We start from the raw sequence: 20,989 nt of genomic DNA, 5'->3' as shown, positions 1-20,989 counted from the left end.
TGACCTCCAGCTGGAGACAAAACGTACTACCTGCCCTGCCCTTGACCTTCACCAGAGGGATGGGCACTGCAAAACGGAAAGGAAACAGCCCTCCCGGGGATCTGCGGACGGCCGCTTAAGGGTGCGGTCAAGTTCGCTGGGGGATGGGGGGACTTCTGCCACATCTCAGAGGAAGTCCCCACCGCTGGCCCCGGTGTGCGTTGGGGGGTCTATTCCAGTTCCAGGACCAGACCCTGGAGACAGAGGACCCCTCCTTAACGCGGACACCCTCTTCCTCTCCCAGCTCTGGTTCATCTGTTACAAACTCAGCGGCAGAGGGAAAGCATCTGCAGGTGAAGGAGGGCCTGGTCCTCCTCTGCTTATGGGGGCAACTGCAGGGGGGACGCCCAGTGGTGCCACAGGAGGCGGAGCGGGGCTGAGACAGCTCCACCATTCTGGGCTGCGTGGCTGCCAAGTTTCCTCCATTCACCTGAAGAAGGGCCTTCAGAGTCAGCAAACCTGCCAGGACCGCTGTGAGGGTGAAATCCGACCATTTATGGGGAACTGTACTTTCCAAATATTGAAAACAGTGGCACACACACGTATACGTTATCATTCTGAAGAAACATGGTTGAGAGGCTCTGGAAGACCAAACGGACTGAAGGGAATTTCACAGGATATACGGATCAAAAGGGAGAAAAACCTGGGTTGCAGGAAAAGACTGAACAAGAAGAGGAGAGAGAAGGGGGAAGAGATGGAGGGTGGGGGGAAGGGAGAGAAGAAACCGAGAGCTTTGCTGTGCCAGCGATCCATCCGCACCCTCTCGGTGTGTCTCTGCACCCACAGAACAGATGAGCAGGCGGTGCACCGGGGGGCGGGCCCAGCGTCGGCCACACCCCTTCTGGCCCCGCCCCGCCCCTCCCCGTCAGCCCGCTGCTCTCGAGGCTCCTTTGGGCAGTGATGTCCCTGCCATGTGCCGCGTTCTGCTCTTCCTCCAATGGACACGGAAGCAGCGACGGACCCTTCTCATCTCAGAGGGCCGCCCATTCCTCAAGGACCCCTCGCAGCAGCTGCTCTGGTCTCACACCGCCCACCTGCCGCCCGCCCCCACGGTCCCTGCACCTGCTTCCGCCCACAGCACGAGGTCATTTCCAGCTCTGCAACTACTCTTAGCTCCTGTCCCTCAGGGATGAGCGAATCCTGCAGGCATGGTCCAGAGGAGCTGCCCTCTCTACATTGGCTCTGGAGCAAAGCAATTCTTTAGCTATTTCCACATAAATTCTGAAACCGGTGCTTTCACTTCGACAGGAGCCATCAATAGGTGCTTGATACAGGAATGATGCACATATGAACGAATTTAATATAAACGTTTACTGACGGAACGGCTCGGTGGGAGACACTGGGGAGAGGTTAGTGAATAAAGAAGCGAAACCTCCTTCCCCGGGCGGACGGGTTAGCAGCTACAAGAAAAACGGAACAGGGGAAGGACGCAGAGACTGACAGAGGGCAGAGGGTCTCGGAAGGGACACGGAGCAGGGTCGGGGCAGGGAGCACGGGAGGGCCTGTGGAGAGGGCTGAGAGCACAGGCAGCGGCTGGCCCAGAGCGCGGGGGCCCAGGGGGAGGTGAAGCCCCCGAGGCTTCAAGAAAAGACAGGATCCTCCTTCTGTTGTGTCGAGTATGGAATAAAGAGGAGGCCGAGGGGGAGGGACAGGAGCAGATGCAGGGACCAGTGAGGAGTTATGTCCTGGGACTGCACCAGGGCCCTGGGGTGGGGGGCGGTAGGGCACAGTGGGAGGACCTGGATTCGGATCGAGATTCCCTGACAGGTGGGATGTAACGTGAGAGAGAGCGAGCGCCCTGTGCACCCGAGACCGTGTCCCCTTCATCCCTCACATGGGGCGGGGTCCGGGGGGGTCTCGTCTGATGCACAAGGCGAATTGCAGGACCACTCCTGTCTGCCGAGCCCCGTCCAGCCCAGCTCCCCCCTGCTCAGCCCGGCACTGCAGGAAGCCGACATGCCAGCCGTAGCCAAAAGTCTTTCATTATTATGAAAAATAAATTCTAAAACGTCTCCAAGCATCAACCACCTTTCCAGAAACAAAAGAACAACCAAGAGGTGTGTGATAGGAAATGGAGTGGACCTCACCCCAGGAGGCCCAGGGGTGACAAGCAATGACTACAAAGTCAGAATCACTTCGACCCCAGCATCTTCTGGACGTTCGTTCCAATAAGCAAAAAATGTCAGTCCTAACGGGAGAGGAGACAGGATCTGGTCCCGCTGGCCACGTGGCCTGATCGCCCCCGGTCCACGGTCCTGCTCCCTGCAGATTCCCTGGAACCGGGGCCACCAGGGCTTCCTTCTGCTCTGGCCCGGGAAGCAGAGCGCATCAGGAACAGGCCAGCAGGCCCAGAAACACGGCCACAGAAGTCCACCCTGACCAGGGCCACGTGCACACCCCCGTTCTTGATGAAACGTGTCTTTGGGAGTCCGGACAGCAGAGTTTTATGATTTCCTGTAATATTCTAATTACCTAACTCTCGTGATGATCCAGAAAATGGAACTTGCAAGTAGTAGTGCTTTCCGCTAAATTCCCAACATTCCCCAATTATCCTGCTTATTTACACAAAAGGAGATACTGTGTTCTTAAGTGTACATTGTACTGAGATATTACAGTAATGAATATCAATTGGTGTTTTCAAGTGCAGGGCCTTGCATATAGCAGCTCTTCAAAACTATCTGTTGACTACACAAGCATATATTTCATAGAAAGTTCCATTTTGGCTTATACTAATAACTGATCATAACACGCCTCCGTCATCTCTCATTATAATAGCCGACATCATGAGCTATTTTCGTCTCAATGCAATAAACTGGAGATAATGTACAAATGCACTGTCATGTTGGAATTATCTGGAGCTGAACGTAACGAACACAAAAATTCAAATAAAATAGGACAAAAGAACGCCTCAATAACTAGTATATTTTTTGAATTACTTCTACTTACAATAAAAAAACGATGCACAGCTGTAACTGCCACTAAAGCAGGTGTATAACAACTGGATATGGACTGAATAGATGAACGGCTAGCTGTTTATTCCATATCTGTGGATGATGACAGCTAAAATTAGACACAGCATTGTCTAGCAGACTTCCACAAGTTACTTTTAATCAATGGACAGAGATGAAGAGTGAAGTACGCTGCTCGTTAACCTGACAGGGGTCGTACAAATGCGATGTTGGCCGATGCGGTTCACGGGATTGTCCGTCTTTAATGGGTGAATTGAGTCCCCTGAGGAAGGATGACTTGACGGTATTCTAGTCTCTTGGTCTCAAACAGGGGCTCCAAAGGGATGACCCACTGCTTTCTCCTCCACACTCCTCCAAAGGTGTGGACTAGTGAGTAGGCTCTTTGAGCTTTGTGCCCAGAGGGGAAAATGCCACCGAGATAAGCAGGCATCCTTGAACAGAATAAGCCTGCTCCAGGGGCTGGGCAACTTCTCGTTATACATTTGGTGTTTCTAGCAATAAAGAGTTGATCTTTAAATACAATCTTCCACTTGGTTAATGCAGGACCCTGGCCGGACCCCCTGCACCCTGGCCCCTCCACTCCCCAAGGGCCCTGGGGCCAGCTCTCACCTCCACTCCACAGTACAGTCTGCACACCTAAGAAAACAAGTCTCAGAAGTGGAGCAACTTGCCAAGATCGTGCTCCCAGGAATGACAGAGCTGCTGGCATCTGAATCCAGGAAGCGGCTCCAGGGGCCTTGCTCTGACCTCTACCCTGTGGACCTGGGGAGGCTGCTTTGATCGTTCCAATTTTGTAGAGGAGGAAACTGAGGACCAGCAAGCGAGTGGAGGGCTGTCCACCCGGGCACCTGTGTCCTCTGCCCCTATTCATGATCTGAATGCTGACCCAAGAGCAGCCCCAGGGGGAGAGGTGTGTGCACATGACAGGAAGGCGAGTCTCCTTGGGGTCCGTGGCTAAGACCTGTTGTATAAAGGGGGCTCTGACACAAACACAGATGCGGCAAGCCCTTGTGCAGGGCTAAGGGCAAGGCAAGGGGTCATCTCAGCATGGAGCAAGGTGGGGAGAGGACAGTGTGGCCCCTCCAAGATGAAAGAGGGAGAAAGATCCCGTCTGCAACAGGCAATTCCTCTGTCCTTTTTCCCAGGTCCCGGTGAGAAGAAGTGGGACCTACTCATTTATCTTAATAGATAGCTTTAGTCCTCAGCTAACGGTGCATGATGGTGGTAACGTTTCTGCCAAAGAATCTCTCCAGATCTGTTAAAAATATTTATACGAGGTAGACCTGCTGCTCTCACATCTGATTAGTCCAAATTCTGGGCGTGCAGATGGGGCAGGTAGAGGTCTGTGGGGTGGTGGTTCTCAAAGTGGGGTTTGTCTGGGAACTTGCCGAACCCCGAGTTCTCAGGCCTGGCCCCAGACCTACGGAATCAGAAACCTCAGTGTGGAACCAAGGTGAGTGTGTTTTCACAAGCCCTTTGGGGGGATTCTGACGCTCACTCAAGCTTGAAAAATACTGACTTAGCACATGGTGCCCTAATGTATAGATCATTCCTGTCTGAATGTTCCACGTAATTAAAACTTCATTCAAGGCACTGGGACGAGAGGTGAAGGTCTGAGGCAGAGAGCAGTTCCACCTTTTTCTGAAAATGGCACGTGGCTTCCCTTGTCTCACTGACCCCTCTGTCGAAGGGCTGGTACAAGGATGCCACCCGTTTCTCTCACTGGCTCAAACGCCTCTGGAAAAATCTTCTTGAAAAGCACTTTTAGAAATAACAAATACTCAAATCATGAGTATAGAAGCAGGTTGCAAATTCTGAGACAAAGGTTACAGTTTTTAAAAGTTTCAGATGACCTGGAAGATGGCTGAAATTATTTTGCCTTTAAGACCTGAAAAAGTAAATAGAGTCGCCCCTCAGTCTCAGTGGGAGATGTTTCCAGGACCCCCTCAGACACCAAAATCCTCAGACGCTGAGGCCCATCTGTAAAATGGGGCAGTACATGCACATAATCTACCCGTGTTCTCCTGTGTACTTTAAATCATCTCTAGGTGACTTATAATACTTAATACAATGTAAATGCTATGTAGATAGTTGCCAGCAAACAGCAAATTCAAGTTTCGCTTTCTGAAATTTTCTGGAATTATTTTTTTCTGACTCTTTGATCCATGATTGGTTGAATCCAAGGATGGGGAAACCCACAGATAGGAAGGGGCTACTGTACTGAATTTTTAATATCAGTTGATAAGAAAAAAGTCTTTTAAAAGAAGAAAATCTAAGCATTCCCATTTTCCTATAAACTAGTCACGGCCTTGAAAATAATCCTTTCCTCCTGATTCAGGATATTCGTGTTAGTAACAGTTGCCTATAAATAAGGCTTTCCAAACAAACATCTTATCTTTATATGGGAGGAAGTTCAGGAAGAAGGAATTGACGTTCTTCCCCAACGACGACAATACATTTTTGGGCTCCTTTCCCAGAAATTAGTAAATAACAAAATACCTTTCATTTAGAAAGGAAAAAAAAAAAAGCACGGTCATAGCAAATGCTTAAATCGAATCCATATGCCATTCATGTTCTTAAGAAAGGAGATGGTTGCTGTGAGTCAATTTCTCCACTCATTCTGTGCCAAATAAAACGGATTTCAGTAAAGAAGCTTTTATTGCCTCAGAGGGGGCTCTATTCATTCTGCAGTGTATACGGTACTATTTATTTTTCATTCAGAATTCCCAATTCTCTACTTAATATACATTTTCCCACTCAAGCCGACTTTATCCACTCTGGAAAAGCACATAAAAATCTGAAAAACGTAACTTCTCTGGATAGAAGGAATTTTTAAAGTGCTGATGCAGCACAGCAAAGGACACCATAAACAAAACGAGAAGACAATCTATGAACTGGGAGAAAATATTTGCAAATGGTGCGACTGACAAGGGCTTAATTTCTAAAATATACGAACAGCTCCTACAATTCAATACCAAAAAACAAACAACCCAATCGAAAAATGGGCAGAAGACCTAAATAGACATTTCTCCAAAGAAGACATACAGATGGCCAATAGGCACATGAAAAGATGCTCAATATCTCTAATTATCAGAGAAATGCAAATCAAAACTACAATGAGCTATCACCTCACACTGGTCAGAATGGCCATCATTAAAAAGTCTACAAACAATAAATGCTGGAGAAGGTGTAGAGAAAAGGGGGGAACTCTCCTGCACTGTTGGTGGGAGTGTAAATTGGTGCAGCTACCATATGATCCAGCAATCCCACTTTGGGACATATGTCCGGAGAAAAACAAGCTTCGAAAGGATACATGCACCCCAACGTTCACTGCAGCACTGTTTAGAATAGCCGAGACATGGAAGCAACCTAAATGTCCATCGACAGAGGAACACATAAGGATGTGGTATATATATATACAATGGAATACTACTCAGCTATAAAAAAGAATGAAATAATGCCATTTGCAGCAACATGGATGGACCTAGAGATGGTCATACTAAGCAAAGTAAGTCAGAAAGAGAAAGACAAATACCATATGATATCACTTACATGTGGAATCTAAAATAGGACACAAATGAACTTATCTACAAAATAAAACCAGATTCACAGACATAGAGAACAGACTTGTGGTTGCCAAGGGGGTGGGGGGTCAGGAAGGGATGGATGGGGAGTTTGGGATGAGCCGACGCAAACTATTATACATAGAATGGATATACGACAAGGGCCTACTGTAGAGCACAGAGAACTATAGTCAATATCCTGTGATAAACCATAATGGAAATGAATATGAAAAAGAATATATATATATATAAAACTGAGTCATTGCTATACAGCAGAAATTAAACACCACATTGTAAATCAACTATACTTCAATACAATTTTTAAAAATACCGATGCAGTGTAGCATCTACATTCTATAACATTAGGCAAATGCAATTCTTTTGAAATAAAGCTTAAATTATACTGATACTGGAACTCACACTTTTCACCACTAAAGAAATACCCCTCCCCATCAAAAGCAACAAGACACCCCCAGAGGTAGGTGGTTGAAAACTGCTAAATGCTGTAAGAATGCTCTGTGTCATGAGAAAGTTCAAAATCTAACTCCCCACAAAGTAAGGGGTGAAACGCACTGCAGACCCCCACGGGAAGCAGCTCTGTGTTCATGAGTCTGCACTGTGTAGTTGGGCATGTGTACAGCAAAACAATGCCAGTTTGGTTTGTGCCTACATTTCTTTTATCAAAAGACAGTGAAAATATGATGGAAAACTCAAAATAAATTAGTACTATTAGAAACTGTTTAAGAAACATAAAAATCAAAACTTTTCTTGTAAAATGCGTTGCATTACAGGCTTTTCAGACAGACTGCGAGGACTGTGTATGGAAAGACTGTTAGATGGGAACCGGGGTGTCTCTAGACCAGGGATAAAGAACAGCCCTGGAGGGACTGAGAAAGGTGACCGATGAACAGACAGATACATGGCCAGACAGATACACGGCCAGACAGATGACCAGGCTGGAAAGGAAAGGAAGTGAGGTGTCATGACACTGCCACGGAGCCACTAACGTGACTGCTAACCACGATACAGGGGCCAAGCCTCCCGTCTGAAAGGTACAGACGTGGTTTCTAAGTTATCTTAAGGAAAGTCAGTTTATGAATAAGCACAAAAGGGCCGGGCCTCAAGCCCAGCAGGGTGTGATGCTATGGGCCCCATGAAGCAGACACGGGCCAGCCAAGCAACACCACAGCAGGAGAAAAGTGTCAGGAGAGTCAGCTCCTCCCGGAGGAGAGCTGGGCTTAACGGGGCTCCACATAGATGTTCCTAGTTGTGGGGTGGTATCTGCCCAGGAGGCTACCAGGCAAGTCGCCGGGAACCATCTCAGCTCAGTGAGGAACAGTGGGTCCTTCTCCTTACACTGCAGGCTGACCCGCATCTCAGGGTCTCTGCGGAGCACTCCTGTTGCTGCTCAGGACAGCCTGGCTTCTAAAAGCACCCAGAGCACATCGTCCGTCCTGGCCACCCTTGGGTGTCATCCCTGTCACATCCCACCCAAATAATTTTTTTCAGTGTCACATTTTAAGCCAGAAAAACTGTCAAAGAGTGTCCTGGCCTCTGGAAAATGAGGGCCTGGTATGTCAAATAGTGTTTCAAGGCCAATCATCAGGCAGATGAAGGAAGAAGCCCAGAGTAAGGGGCCAGCCGCTAGGGACGCTGGCTCTGCCTGGTCACCATGGGACAGTCACGTGCAAAGCCATTCCTCTGCTCTGAAGGCTCCCCAGATACGAGGCCTCCCTAAATAGATGTTATATCACATAGAAACCAACTTCACGTGCAAACACCTTCTCAGCTGTCCTGTGAACGCGGTTTATTGGGGCACTTATATTGTATTACGTGTCATCCCCATCTTATGCACACTCCAGACTTCTTACAGTGCCTGCAATTTTCTCATTAAGCAACGGTGCCCCACATTTCAAAGCTAAAGATAAAATAAACGTTAATCAACAAGCCTAAGCCTTTAAGGGCTGAAGGCACAAAAATAGTTTCCGATCTTCCCTAAATGAAGCGATGCGGCATCTCACCTTCACTTCTGAATAAAGCTTAACTTTTCACCCTGAACCATCTCGTTGCTAAAGCCACAAGCTTGAAGGATGACAGGGCGCACAGACACCTTCCAGAGAATTCATGGGTTCGTTTAGCAGGGGCCCTGGTCCCGAGCGGCGCCCTCTCCCTACCTTTTCCGACGTCTTGTCTTGCACGGGTGGTTCCGCGCGGGGCAGGGACGGAGGGGGAGGCGCTCGGCGCTTCTTCAGGTCTGACTTGACCGACACCCCTGAGATGCTGCCAAGGGAGAGCGATGGACCCAGTGTAGTGGAACGGGGATTCACAGACGGGGAGTTTGGGGTCGTCAAGCAGCCCTGTCGGGGGAAGAGGCAAACATAAAACCTCATCACTCTGAGATGCTTCTCGGCACACGAACGCTCAGACACCAAAGCCCAGCGCCCACCACCCACCTGAACTTCTCCCATCATCATTTCCACGGGCAGCTTGAATGGCTGGAGCAAAACTCTTATTTTCACTCTCCTGGGAAAATGATCACAGACCCCATGGCAGGACACACCTCCTGGGGTGAGGTTTATTTTCCTAATCATGAAGGAAACAGCAGACTTTTTAAACCTCTAAGAGGAATTCTTACCAGCTAGAATCATGCAAGATTCTCAACCCACCTGCAGTGGTGAATTAACCTCCTTAAATTTTTAACCTGTCATCAGAGTGAGCACTTAGATGCTGAAAAGAGGAAGGAACTGATCAAGAAGTATATTTCTGCTGGAGAAGAAGCCCGTCTTTGCCATTTCGAGAAGTATTTCACCCGCTGCCAGGGAGGGGCTTAGGTTTCTTCTAACTTTGAGAAGTTTCAAACAAGTGGCCGGGTAGTATAAACAGCCTGCTGTGAAGACTTGACGTGACCACCGAATGCAGTACTTCATGACTGATCCCTAATCAACTGAAAATAAATTCAGCCTAACACACTAATTAATTGTTCCCAAGGAGCAAGGTCTATATCCAGGGAGCAGACTAAAGGCACATAGATATTTTTCCAGTTTTTCCTCCTAGGTCCTGCTTAATAGAATCACATGAGTGTTAGTTGCAGGAAGGGCATTTAGAGAATAGCCGTCTAATTCCAAATTAAAACTGAAACGGAGCCCACGCCTTGCCCTGCTGTGCCCTCTGCCCTGCCCCATCCCTCCCCAGCACTGGAGGCCCAACCCGGTGTAGTCCACACCGATGCCAGTGCAGTGTAGTGGTCAGCCCACAGATGAGGGGGACACACTGCCTGGACTCAATTCCCGGCTTTGCCGCTGATAAGCTGTGTGACCTTGGACAGGTTTCTTAACTTCTCTCTGCCTCAGTTTATCTCCTGTAAAATTGAGGTCAATAACAGCACCTCCATCACAAAGAAATCGTGAGAACTGAAAGGGTTAGGACAGATGAAAGAGCCTTAGAGAGTTCTAGGCAAAAAGGAAGCATCTGACATGTGCTTTTATAGTTATCATGTAAATGTGAGCCCATGAAGACAGCGATTATTCCCCGTCTGCACCCGTGGCCGTGTCCCTGGCTCCTAGCATCTCCTGGTACCCGGAGTGCCCTTGAGTCCACATTTGCAGAAATGAGTGGGTGGGCAACCCTGCCCTCACGTTTCGCACAATGAACTTGTGGTGAGCTTTCATCTGAACCATTGGTTCACCACATTGGAAACAAACACAGACAGGAAACTCATCGCATTCAGCAACAGCCCCGCATTACCTGCCCTCAGCCTCAAATTCTATTCTGTTCTGCCAATTATACTATCATTCAGTTTCCTGAGATTTTTGAGACTCAGATTTTCTTCTTTTTTTTTTTTTAGGTGGTTTTAATTTATTTTTTAACATCATTATTGGAATATAATTGCTTTACAATGGTGTGTTAGTTTCTGCTGTATAACACAGTAAATCAGCTATACATATACATATGTTCCCATATCTCCTCCCTCTTGTGTCTCCCTCCCACCCTCCCTATCCCACCCCTCTAGGTGGTCACAAAACACCGAGCTGATCTCCCTGTGCTATGCGGCTGCTTCCCACTAGCTATCGATTTTACATTTGGTAGTGTATATATGTCCATGCCACACTCTCACTTTGTCCCAGCTTACCGTCCCCCCTCCCCGCGTCCTCAAGTCCATTCTCTAGTAGGTCTGCATCTTCATTCCTGTCCTGCCCCTAGGTTCTTCAGAACCTTTTTTTTTTTTTTTTAGATTCCATATATATGTGTTAGCATATGGTATTTGTCTTTCTCTTTCTGACTTACTTCACTCTGTATGACAGACTCTAGGTCTATCCACCCCACTACAAATAACTCAATTTCGTTTCTTTTTATGGCTGAGTAATATTCCATTGTATATATGTGTCACTTCTTCTTTATCCATGAGACTCAGATTTTCTTGTACTTAAATATTAATATCAAAGGAAAACCCAATCCCTGAAGGTTGCTTTTTATGCCGATTCATGCTTCCTTGTGAGACACTGACCATCAAATGCCCTGCTCATCAAATGCAGAATCCCCATAAGGAATAGGGGAGGGATCCACAGGAAATAGCCCAACACCCAGAAGACCCATCAACCCCTGCCGAGGCTCCCATAGAAAAAATGTGAAGAAAAAATGTCAATGTTTCTCCCAATCCTTGAGTTCTGCAGACATTAGACTCGTTACTAAGCAAATAAGCCAATGCAAAATGAACTCTTAAATACTTTTCTCTGCCTTACTTCTACCTCCATAGCAACCATGAACATGCAAGGAGACACAAGAACTTAAATTCACTCAGAGATGCAGGGTCCACATGATAAAATGAAGCAAATGAAGCAAACCAGAGCAAGAGCTTGACTGGTCCAAGTCTGGAGCTGGGGAAGTGTTGCACTGGGTGGCTGGATCGCTCAAACGCCGCCCCACATTCAAGGGGGTACAAACTCATGCCATGGAGGTTTGTTAAAACTTGTGAAATACGACGGAGAACTTCACCCACTGCCTGCATCTCTGGAGTGTGCCTGGGCCCATGTGGCATCCCATAAACAAGCTGTTTGCGACAATGCATTTTACACCTCTGATACTAATTGATTTTCCTCCCTCAACCCTGTCTAGACTGGGAACTTCCAATCCCACTTGCTTCAGTCCTCACCACAATTATGCAAGCCTGGTGGACCCCTCTGCACCACTCTGAACTCACCTCAGTCCTTTAAGTGCCCTGAGCATTTTCCCAGCTCTGTGAGGACATTCCCTTAAAAGCACTTCACAGCGCATCCATTTTGTATCTATTTCAGGTTCTACCTCTGTCATCCTGTAGCCCTTAGAGCACCGTGACATCTGAGACTGTCAACTCCTTCTTGAGGTGGGGGCTGACGCAGCACCCACCATGCGTACACAGGCAGGAATGTCTCCATCTTTAAAATTGGGGGCATTCCATTTATTTCAAAGTTGTGGTCAGCACCTAGCATGTTTCTGTCACATTAGAGATGTCCCACCTATGTGGTTTCCTTCTCCTCTGATAAGTATTTTTGGTAAGAATGACCTCATCAGGGCCACAGTGAGATGGCCTTGGGCAGCAGAAAACTGGACCCCAGAGCCACCCATCCAGGTCCCCCTGCAAGTCCTGACACCTGTTATCCCGGGTGATGGGCTGCACTCGATCCATTATCTGTGTCTCTGGAACAGAAGTGAATTTTGACACAAGAGGTTTTTTAGCCAAATATGCTCTAGAGAACACACAAACATCTCTCCCCACCCCTATCCCCGCCCCCTACCCCTCCAATGTCAGGGTCCCCTGGACCTTGGTTCACCAGCCCCTCTCAATGCTGAAACACAAGAGTGTTTCTCAACCTTCAACCCACGGGAAGCCAAAACATTTCGGCTGCCCAGAGAATATTTGTGGTTTGACTCCTGTTTCCTTCGTTTCCCACTCCTGGAATTTGTACACAGAATGTAGAAAAAACCCCACAGAATAATTTGGATGAAAACACTGTTAAGTATCGGATGTCCTTTAAGATGCTCATTCACACCAACATGAAACAAAATGGTAAACCAAGAGTGTGGTCCATGTAGCCTGGTGTCCAGACAGCCCAGTCCATGATCTCCTATTCCAGTTTCAGGGTTCTCTCCTGCTACAGAGTGGCCAAGTTCCATGGGGGACAGACCACGGCTTACCTGCGGGAGGGATCTCACTTCCTGCTCCTGTCCAAACTGGTCAATAACATTTTTTTAATATCAAGTCCTTTTCTGGTAGGGAAGTGAGTCATGCCTTTCTACAAAGGTTGGCAACAAAATCCACAGATTCTGGCTCTCACAGTCACACCAGGTTTTCTCAGGAGTTTTTCTCCTGCGAGTGAAGCCCAATAAATCATTAAGAAAAAGCAATGGACAATGAAAAGGGGAAAAAGCAAACCCAACCTTTTTCACCCAGAGCTCGTGGGACTTCAGACTGCGGGCTGTACACCTCCCCTGCTGTCCCTGGAGGGCTAGCGGGATGGGAAACAGTACTAAACTCGGTGTAACTGTATCACTGCTGACAGCCCTGGAATTTATTACATTCAGTATAAAATGATAACTTGATCCCATCTCACACACACAGCTGGGAGTGGAGAGCTAGGAAGCAATTTCAGGATCTGGGTGTCAGCCTGAGAAGAGACCAACATCACCTGCGACGGTTGATTTTGCCAGAGATCTCAAATTTTAAATGAAAAAATGTATAATTGATTGTTTCCATCTGAGATGCACCCATTCTCTCAGCAAGTCCCGATCTCCTTCTATCTGGTTGTCACCGCAGCCACTTTGCAAATGTCGACTGAAAAAAAATGCACAACCTAAAAGTTGAGAATTATGTTATATTCAGTGGACAAAACTGAGGACTTAAACCCGGGACGCAGCCTCTCGGATTGCTCTGAGGGACTGCTCCGAAGAGGCAAGGGGGGAACCAGGATGTATAGGAGTTTTTGCAAAAAAGACCAGGTAGTCAGAACATCAAAAGATTACTGTTAATGAAAGAAAACCAGACATCTCAAGTTAAGGAATTTAGCTCTTATCAATGTATGGGAAGATGCAAGAGTCTGGGCTCACTGAAACCACCCCTTTGATGTGCACCTCACCTATCTGGGGCCAGCATCCTATGCTTTCTCATCCTGAATCCCCTCAGGGTGCACCTTCAGTGCAGGGGGCGGGGGGTTGGTGGCTGCAGTGGCTGATGGCGTGATGGCAGGCATCCTGTTTCTATCCTGAGTTCCCTCAGGGCTCACCGTCAGGGCAGCTGTAATGTGATGGCTTGATGGTTGCAACACCCATTGTTACGGCAGCAAGAATGTTTTCATTGACACAAACGACCTGAGCTTCTCTGTGGGGAGATGCACAGACCCGAGGGGCTTCCCAAGGAGCTGAGCTGGGAAGTGGGCTGGGTGGGTGACCGTGGGCTTGGCCTTTGGAATTAGCTCTGACCCTAACCCATTGGGAGCGTCACTGCAGGCACAGTGGTCTCTGCGGGGCCAGCACTACAGGCAGAGGGCACAGCTGTTACAGCTCCTTACACCCCCAGGGAAAGCTCTGGGAGCCCTGGGTCTCCCTAGAATGATTCTGGGGTGCACAGGCACTGCAAAGAGCAGCTTCTCTCCTTTATCATTGGCTTGTAGCCGATCAGAGATCAGTACCAGGCAGGACACCGAATGTGCCCAAGGTGGGTGTCACTCTTTCCACAGGAGCCCAGCTGCCCCGTGTGTGTCCTCTGCTGGAGGTCCTGATGTTGTCTGCGCCAGGCGGCTCTACCAGCACCCACGTCACAGCCGAAGGGGAGTCATCTGTCCCTATAGACAGTAAGGCAGCTGTGAACACTGGCTAGAATATGCTTCCGGAGACAAATGGGTCAACGCTGTACTTGAGACCTTTCTGTTTACATTGATTCCAAAAAAACGTAAGGACGAAGAGTTATTTTGTTCCCATTTCTCAAAACTGTTCATTCTGGCAAAAAAAAAGACTATCTTGTGAGAACCAGTCACATGATCAAGTGGACCTTTTGACGTGGTTGGTGAGGAATTCAGGTAGAGGTTTTGGTCTAAATATCGAGGGAAATATTTTGGTTACAGTAAGTACAGTCTAAAATAACCATCAACAATCCTTTCAGCATCAGATGCTTCTGAATTAGACCAGATGCTTTCAGGATGGCTTTAGACTTTTAACAGTGAGAAAAACTGAGGCCCAAGGAAATGAACTGAGCTCCTCAGGATGCCTGAGCCCCTGGGGATGGGATTCAACTAGTCAGTTCCCAAGCTGACCTGCATCCCCCCTCTCCTTCCACCACACTGGCCCCCTCTCAAAGGATTTCATACAGCTTTGCTTTTTCCTTTCTTTCTTTCATTTCTTTTTCTTTCCTTCCTTCCTTTCTTCTTCCCCCTCTCCCTCCCTCCCTTCCCTCCTCCCTCCCTTTCTTCCTTTTCTCCCTTCCTTCCTCCCTCCCTCTCTCTTTCCTTCCTTCCTTCCTGCCTTCCTTCCTTCCCTTTCTTCCTTCCTTCCTTTCTTTCTTCTTGGTCAAAGAATCAAGTGGGAGAGAAGTTGCAGTCAGACCTGTTACCCACGTCGCCTTTTCTTCGGACCCAGGTTTTGACAGGGATCTAAGGCAGGACCACACGACAGAAACCAGATGGCATGGATGGACCGCCCTCACTCACAGGGATCCGCGGGGCAGAGCAGCCCAGAGAACGTCGCTCCCATCCCGCAGCTGCTGGCACCATCCTGGACACTGGGCCAGGCAAAGTTCCCTTCCTCAAGGGTGTGCTCTGCCTGCTTTTTCTTATCCTAGGAGAACAGCCTTCCTGATGGACACACCCATGGCTGCATCCCTCGGCCAGAGGACACCAAGTCTTCCCACGCCCTGGAAATCTGGCATCAATTCAGAGGTAAGGGCAAACCAAGAGGCTGAAGCCCACCAGCTTCGTGAGAACGAATCCCCATGATGGGCAGAGAAACGGAACTTATGAATATAGTTTCTGCTCTGCGACGTGAGTGGGAAAAGGCCATTCTCTGTGCCAAGTGCCTCGAGAGGATGCCTGAGGAAACGCATTTCTACAGAAGATAAGTTGCAGAAGCTATCTGGCCAACAAAATACTGTGTCGTAGAAGCTCTCTGACGGTTACGAGCATCAGAACAATTTCAGATCGTTTCTCCACTGGCAGGATTTTTCCTGAACTTACAGGAAAAGGTAAGCGTGCCAGGGCATCCAACTGGTAGTATCTTTCTTGTAACAAAACTCAGGGGAGAAACTGAAGATGAGCTGGATTAGTCCGAACCTTCTGCTGTAGGACCTCCTGAAAAGCAAAACCTGTTAGCGAAGATGGGACTGCTTGGGATATGCGGATTATTCATAATTGGCCACTTTCACCAGGACCATTTTAGAAAGCCAGACATTTCTGAAAAGCTTGTGAATGAAAAGGAGACAAGTCTTGGTGTGATTCAGAGATGGAGAACACATGATGCCCAGCCCCAGGAAGGCCATGATCCTGCCGGGGAGGGCGCAGGGGCCCCAGGGGTCAGTGTGCAGGCTCCACGGGGGCTGTGGAGGGGGAGAGGAGAGGAAGAACTCTGAGGGAGGTGGGGGGATGGTGAATCAGGGGTGGTGAGCATGATGCGTGGGGAGCAGAAGAATGAGGGGGGTCAGGGCTCCACACACGTGTGGGTTTTGATGTGGACCAGTTTTAAAGTCTTTATTGAATTTGTTACAATATTGCTTCTGTTTTGTAAGTTTTGGTTTTTTGACCACGAGGCATGTGGGATATTAGCTCCCTGACCAGGGATTGAACCCGCACCCCGTGCATTGGAAGGTGAAGTTTTAACCACTGGACAACCAGGGAAGCCCAGGGCAAAAGCATTTTGAAGATTGTCCTGGACAAACAGAGAAGGGTGGTCCCCCCTTCCAGAAGGGAGTCTGAGTGGACACTGGCTGAGAGCAGAGAACCAGCGCTGCCGGTGAAGAAGGGGGTCTCATCCCCAGACTCAGGCAGAACGACAGATACGTGAGGGGGTCTTGAGCCTCCACACGTCAACCCATCTGATCATGTGACAGCTCTCTGAGGTAGGTAATCGCAGGACCCCCTTTCACAGGGAAGGAAACTGAGGCAGAGAGAGCGGGTGCCTGGGGCCACATCCAGACAGTGGAAGAGCCAGGCAGGCCGGCACTGGATCAGAGGTTCTAGAACTTAGTCACACATCAGGACTCCCCCTCACCCCGGAGCTTTTAAAGATGGGAAAGGCCAGCCACACCCCAGACCAACTTCAGCAGAAACTCTGAGATGGGACCAGGCATCTGCTGTTTTGCTTTTAAAAGAAAAATTATTGTGTCAAAATACGTGTAACATATGATTTACCATTTTAACCATTTTAAAGTGTACAATTCAGAGGCATGAAGTACCTTCCCCGTGTTGTCCAGCCACCACCATCTAGTTCTGGAACTTCTCATCCCCCTAAAAGGAAACCCTCGGTCCATTCAGTAGCCACTGCTCATCCCATCTCCCGTGGCAACCACCCATCTGCTTTCTGACTCTGGATGGACTGTCCTGGTTCCTTCACATGAACGGAGTCAAACAACACATGGTTTCCAGGCCTGGCTTCTTTCAGTCAGCGTGAAGATTTCAAGGTTCCTCCGTACTCAGCCTGTGTCAGAGCATCCTTTCTCCTCATGGCTGAATAACCCTTCCTCGCACTGGAGAGTCCACATTCTGTTCGCCCATTCATCTGGGGACGGACATGCGGGTTGTTTTCGCCTTTTGGCTTTTGTGGCTAGAGCTGCTGTGAACATCTGCCTAGAGGTGTCGGCTGGAAACTCTGCCCTCGAGTTTTGTGGGCACCTAGGAGCAGACTTGCCGGGTCTACGCTTCACTCTCCCCGGCAGCTGCACCGTTTTACCTTTCCACTAGCAATGAAGGAAGGTTCCAATTCCTCCATGTCCTTGCCAACACTTATTTGTTATTTTCCTTTTATAAAATTGATAGCCATCGTAGCGGGTGCGAAGCGGCACCTCACTGAGGTTTGGGTTTGCATATTTCTAGCTCATCATGACCCGGGCGTCCTTCCATGGGCTCGCTGGCTGTTAGGCGTCTGCTTTGAAAGTCAAGGTGAAGAGCCACTGCTGCAGATTCCTCCCCGAAAGCATCACACCACTCACGCTGCCTGGGGCAGAGGTGGCTCATTTTTCCTTCTCCCTCAGGACAGACCTTAGAGCATCAGCCTCCGACATTTATCTCTGGTCCCCAGCCCCGTGGTGGCAGGGGTTCCCATGCATGAGAAACCTCCACAGGGAGCATCTGTACAAGATCTCTGCCCCTCACACTTTCCCTCAGAAAAGCGTATTAGGAAGTGAAGGACAATGTTTTTCCAGGGGAACCTTGAACAGCTTCCTTCTGTTTTAAGTAAATCATTCATAAATTTTGCAACTTTACTATTAACTAAAAAACACCCCACCCCTGACCCCTCTCTGAGGCTCCACTGCCCCACAAGACACACAGCTGATCCAGTGCATGCCAGCCTGGCCCCAGAGAGGGGACCTCAGGGCACACACGCCCCAGGTCACCTGTGATGTTCACATGTAAAACCTTGCAGGTTTCTTCAGGTTTTCCTGTGACCTGCTCATGGAGCCCCACGCTTGCCTGTGAGCCTGATTTTTAGGGACAAGATTCTGCAGTTCTTCTGACCTGTGCCCACTCTGCATTCTCCCTTTAAGACATTAACACTTGCTGGAAATAAAACGAGGGGAAGGAAAATGGTGACTGCAGGGGAACTGCAGGGGTGGAGCCAGCCCAGAGGTCCAGCAAAGAGCAGGGTTAGAAGAGGGGCCGTGGGAGGGAGATGCAGGTTTTCCCACCCGAAAGCAGGTAACAGAGCGGGGACACCAAGGGACATCCGAGGGATTCCGTCCAATCTTTCCAGTCCCAGGCGAACAAGCAAGGAGGAAAACCGGACCACCACAACAGTTACTGAACATGGTTGCTACAACGCATTAGGAAACTGGGAAGCCGATCTCCCTGTTGCTATGTTTGCAATCCTGGGAGAGGTGCAATGTTCTCCTCTTTCTGGTGGCATGTGGGGAGCTAGCGTGATGCCTGTTCAATAAACCAGCAGGGCAGGCCTTCTGTCCAGGCCTGACAGCAGGAGGTACTCGGAAGGGGAGGAGAAAGGCCGTCCCACTCAGAGCTGAGTCCCAACCGCAGCCTGCGGCAGCCCTGCCTCTGGGGCCACCTCACCTAGGGGCTTACAGGCCAGTGGGCACGGCTGCCTCTCTCTATCCTGGGCCGTGTGGGGCGGGGCAGAGGGGAGGGCAGCAGGAGTGATGGGGGGCCCAGAAGGGAATGGAGAGAGTCCCCTTCCCTTTTCTTTTCTTCTCTCAGGACTCAGACCCCGCCTTGGGCCCCTGTTAGCATCAGTCGCCTCAGCTGGATTCGAAGGGGCAACTCCACCAGCTTTAAGCAAAAGTATGGGTGCTCTTCCCAAGTGGACGTACCCTCCTGACCTGCCTGCCAGAGCCCCACTGCCTTTCATCTTCTCTCTCAGATGCAGCTGCTTCTGAGGCCGGAGACTGTCACCTGTGAGGCTGTGTTCAGCCTCTCTCCTCTCGGGCCCCCATCAGCACCCCGGCTCTAAAGAGCATCCTCCCCGGGAGCCCTGCCGTCCTCCCCAAACGCCCTCTTTGGTTCTGGCCCACAGCTGCCTGGGATCTGCTCCCCTAGTAATGCCTCAGGAACAGGCCTACACGAGGCCAAGGGGTGAATGCGGAGAGTGGGCTTTCCAGAACCCAGCAGAGGACGCCCTGGATGACTGGAGCTCCCGCCAGGACTGCCCGCGGCACCCCGTCCTGCAGGGAACCATAGCTCCAGTGGGTCTCCAACCGACGGCACCCCATCCCCCATTCAGGGTGTGAGTGCGTGCGTGTGTGAATATGTACACACACTCACACACATATATGATATATAATGTATTATTATATTATAATATATATAGTAGCATATTATATATTATATAATATGCTATAATATATAATACATATCAACATATATAACATAATATATACTAATATAATACACTAATATATAATAATGTATTATATAATAATATAATTAAAAATCTATTTATTATCACGTAAATACTCAAGCCCTCATTTCTGATTTTAACACAGAAACCTCAGCCTCTGTTTTTGGATTATTTTCCAACTGCCTGAGACAAGCCTTATTTTCCCCGTGCCAGGTCCCCTGGCCGGGGCTGCACACGGCTGGCCATCCCGCCTTATCGAACAGGCACCCACAAGCCCCCGCATCCCATGCCCTGTATCCAAGCCTGAGGGCTGGGCGTCGTCCAGAGGGCTTCCTGCCTGGGGCGCACTGTTTCCTTACTCCTCTGTGAGTCAGTGTGAAACGCCACGGTCTGCACCTCTCTGGAAGATTGTCGGCAAGATCGCAAGTGCCCGGGTTCTGAACTCCACCATGGGCGGGGGACAATTCCCCCCACTAATGTCAATCACAGGCAGCTCCCCTGGCACCTTCCCCTCTTCAGGGTCACAAGCTGGTGTGTCCAGGCTGCGGGCTCCTTCCCGAATCCTACTTCCTTCAAAAGTCCCATGTTCCAGTAAGGATCTCATCCCATAGGCAATCCCCTCACACACTCTGGCTACGTTTTAGCTCTCACTTTATGAGTAAATACATATATATTTAACATCATTATTGGAGTATAATTGCTTTACAATGGTGTGTCAGTTTCTGCTGTATAACGAGGTGAATCAGCTATACGGATACATATATCCCCTTATCTCCTCCCTCTTGCGTCTCCCTCCCACCCTCCTTATCCCACCCCTCAAGGTGGTCACAAAGCACCGAGCTGATCTCCCTGTGCTATGCGACTGCTTCCCACTAGCTATCGATTTTACATTTGGTAGTGTATCTGTGTCCATGCCACTCTCTCACTTCGTCCCAGCTTACCCTTCCCACTCCCCGTGTCCTCAAGTCCATTCTCTACGTCTGCGTCTTTATTTCTGTCCTGCCCCTAGGTTTTTCAGAACCATTTTTTCTTTTTTAGATTCCATATATATGTTAGCATATGGTATTTGTTTTTCTCTTTCTGACTCACTTCACTCTGTATGACAGACTCTAGGTCCATCCACCTCACTACAAATAACTCAATTTTGTTTCTTTTTATGGCTGAGTAATATTCCATTTTATATATGTGCCACATCTTCTTTATCCATTCATCTGTCAATGGACACTTAGGTTGCTTCCATGTCTTGGATATTGTAAATAGAGCTGCAGTGAATATTGTGGTACATGACTCTTTTTGATTTATGGTTTTCTCTGGGTGTATGCCAGGTAATGAGATTGCTGGGTCATATGATAGCTCTATTTTTAGTTTTTTAAGGAAACTCTATACTGTCCTCCA

The 20,989-nt window shown here is 48.8% G+C and overlaps 1 protein-coding gene across 9 annotated transcripts in view; it reads right to left on the bottom strand.

Moving 5' to 3' along the window:
* The window catches only part of COBL (cordon-bleu WH2 repeat protein), a 258,983-nt gene that overhangs the window by 100,310 nt on the left and 137,684 nt on the right, over positions 1-20,989 (bottom strand). For all 9 annotated transcript variants that reach the window (XM_049714449.1, XM_049714446.1, XM_049714450.1 and 6 more), the window contains one exon: positions 8,746-8,928. In XM_049714449.1, the coding sequence (XP_049570406.1) occupies positions 8,746-8,928 (183 nt within the window). The remainder of the gene's footprint in view (positions 1-8,745; positions 8,929-20,989) is intronic.

The sequence above is a fragment of the Orcinus orca genome, chromosome 9 (assembly GCF_937001465.1).
Source record: "Orcinus orca chromosome 9, mOrcOrc1.1, whole genome shotgun sequence".
NCBI classification, from domain to species: Eukaryota; Metazoa; Chordata; class Mammalia; order Artiodactyla; family Delphinidae; genus Orcinus; species Orcinus orca.
Note: the sequence above shows the minus strand (reverse complement) of the source record. Positions and strands in the feature narration are given on the sequence as shown.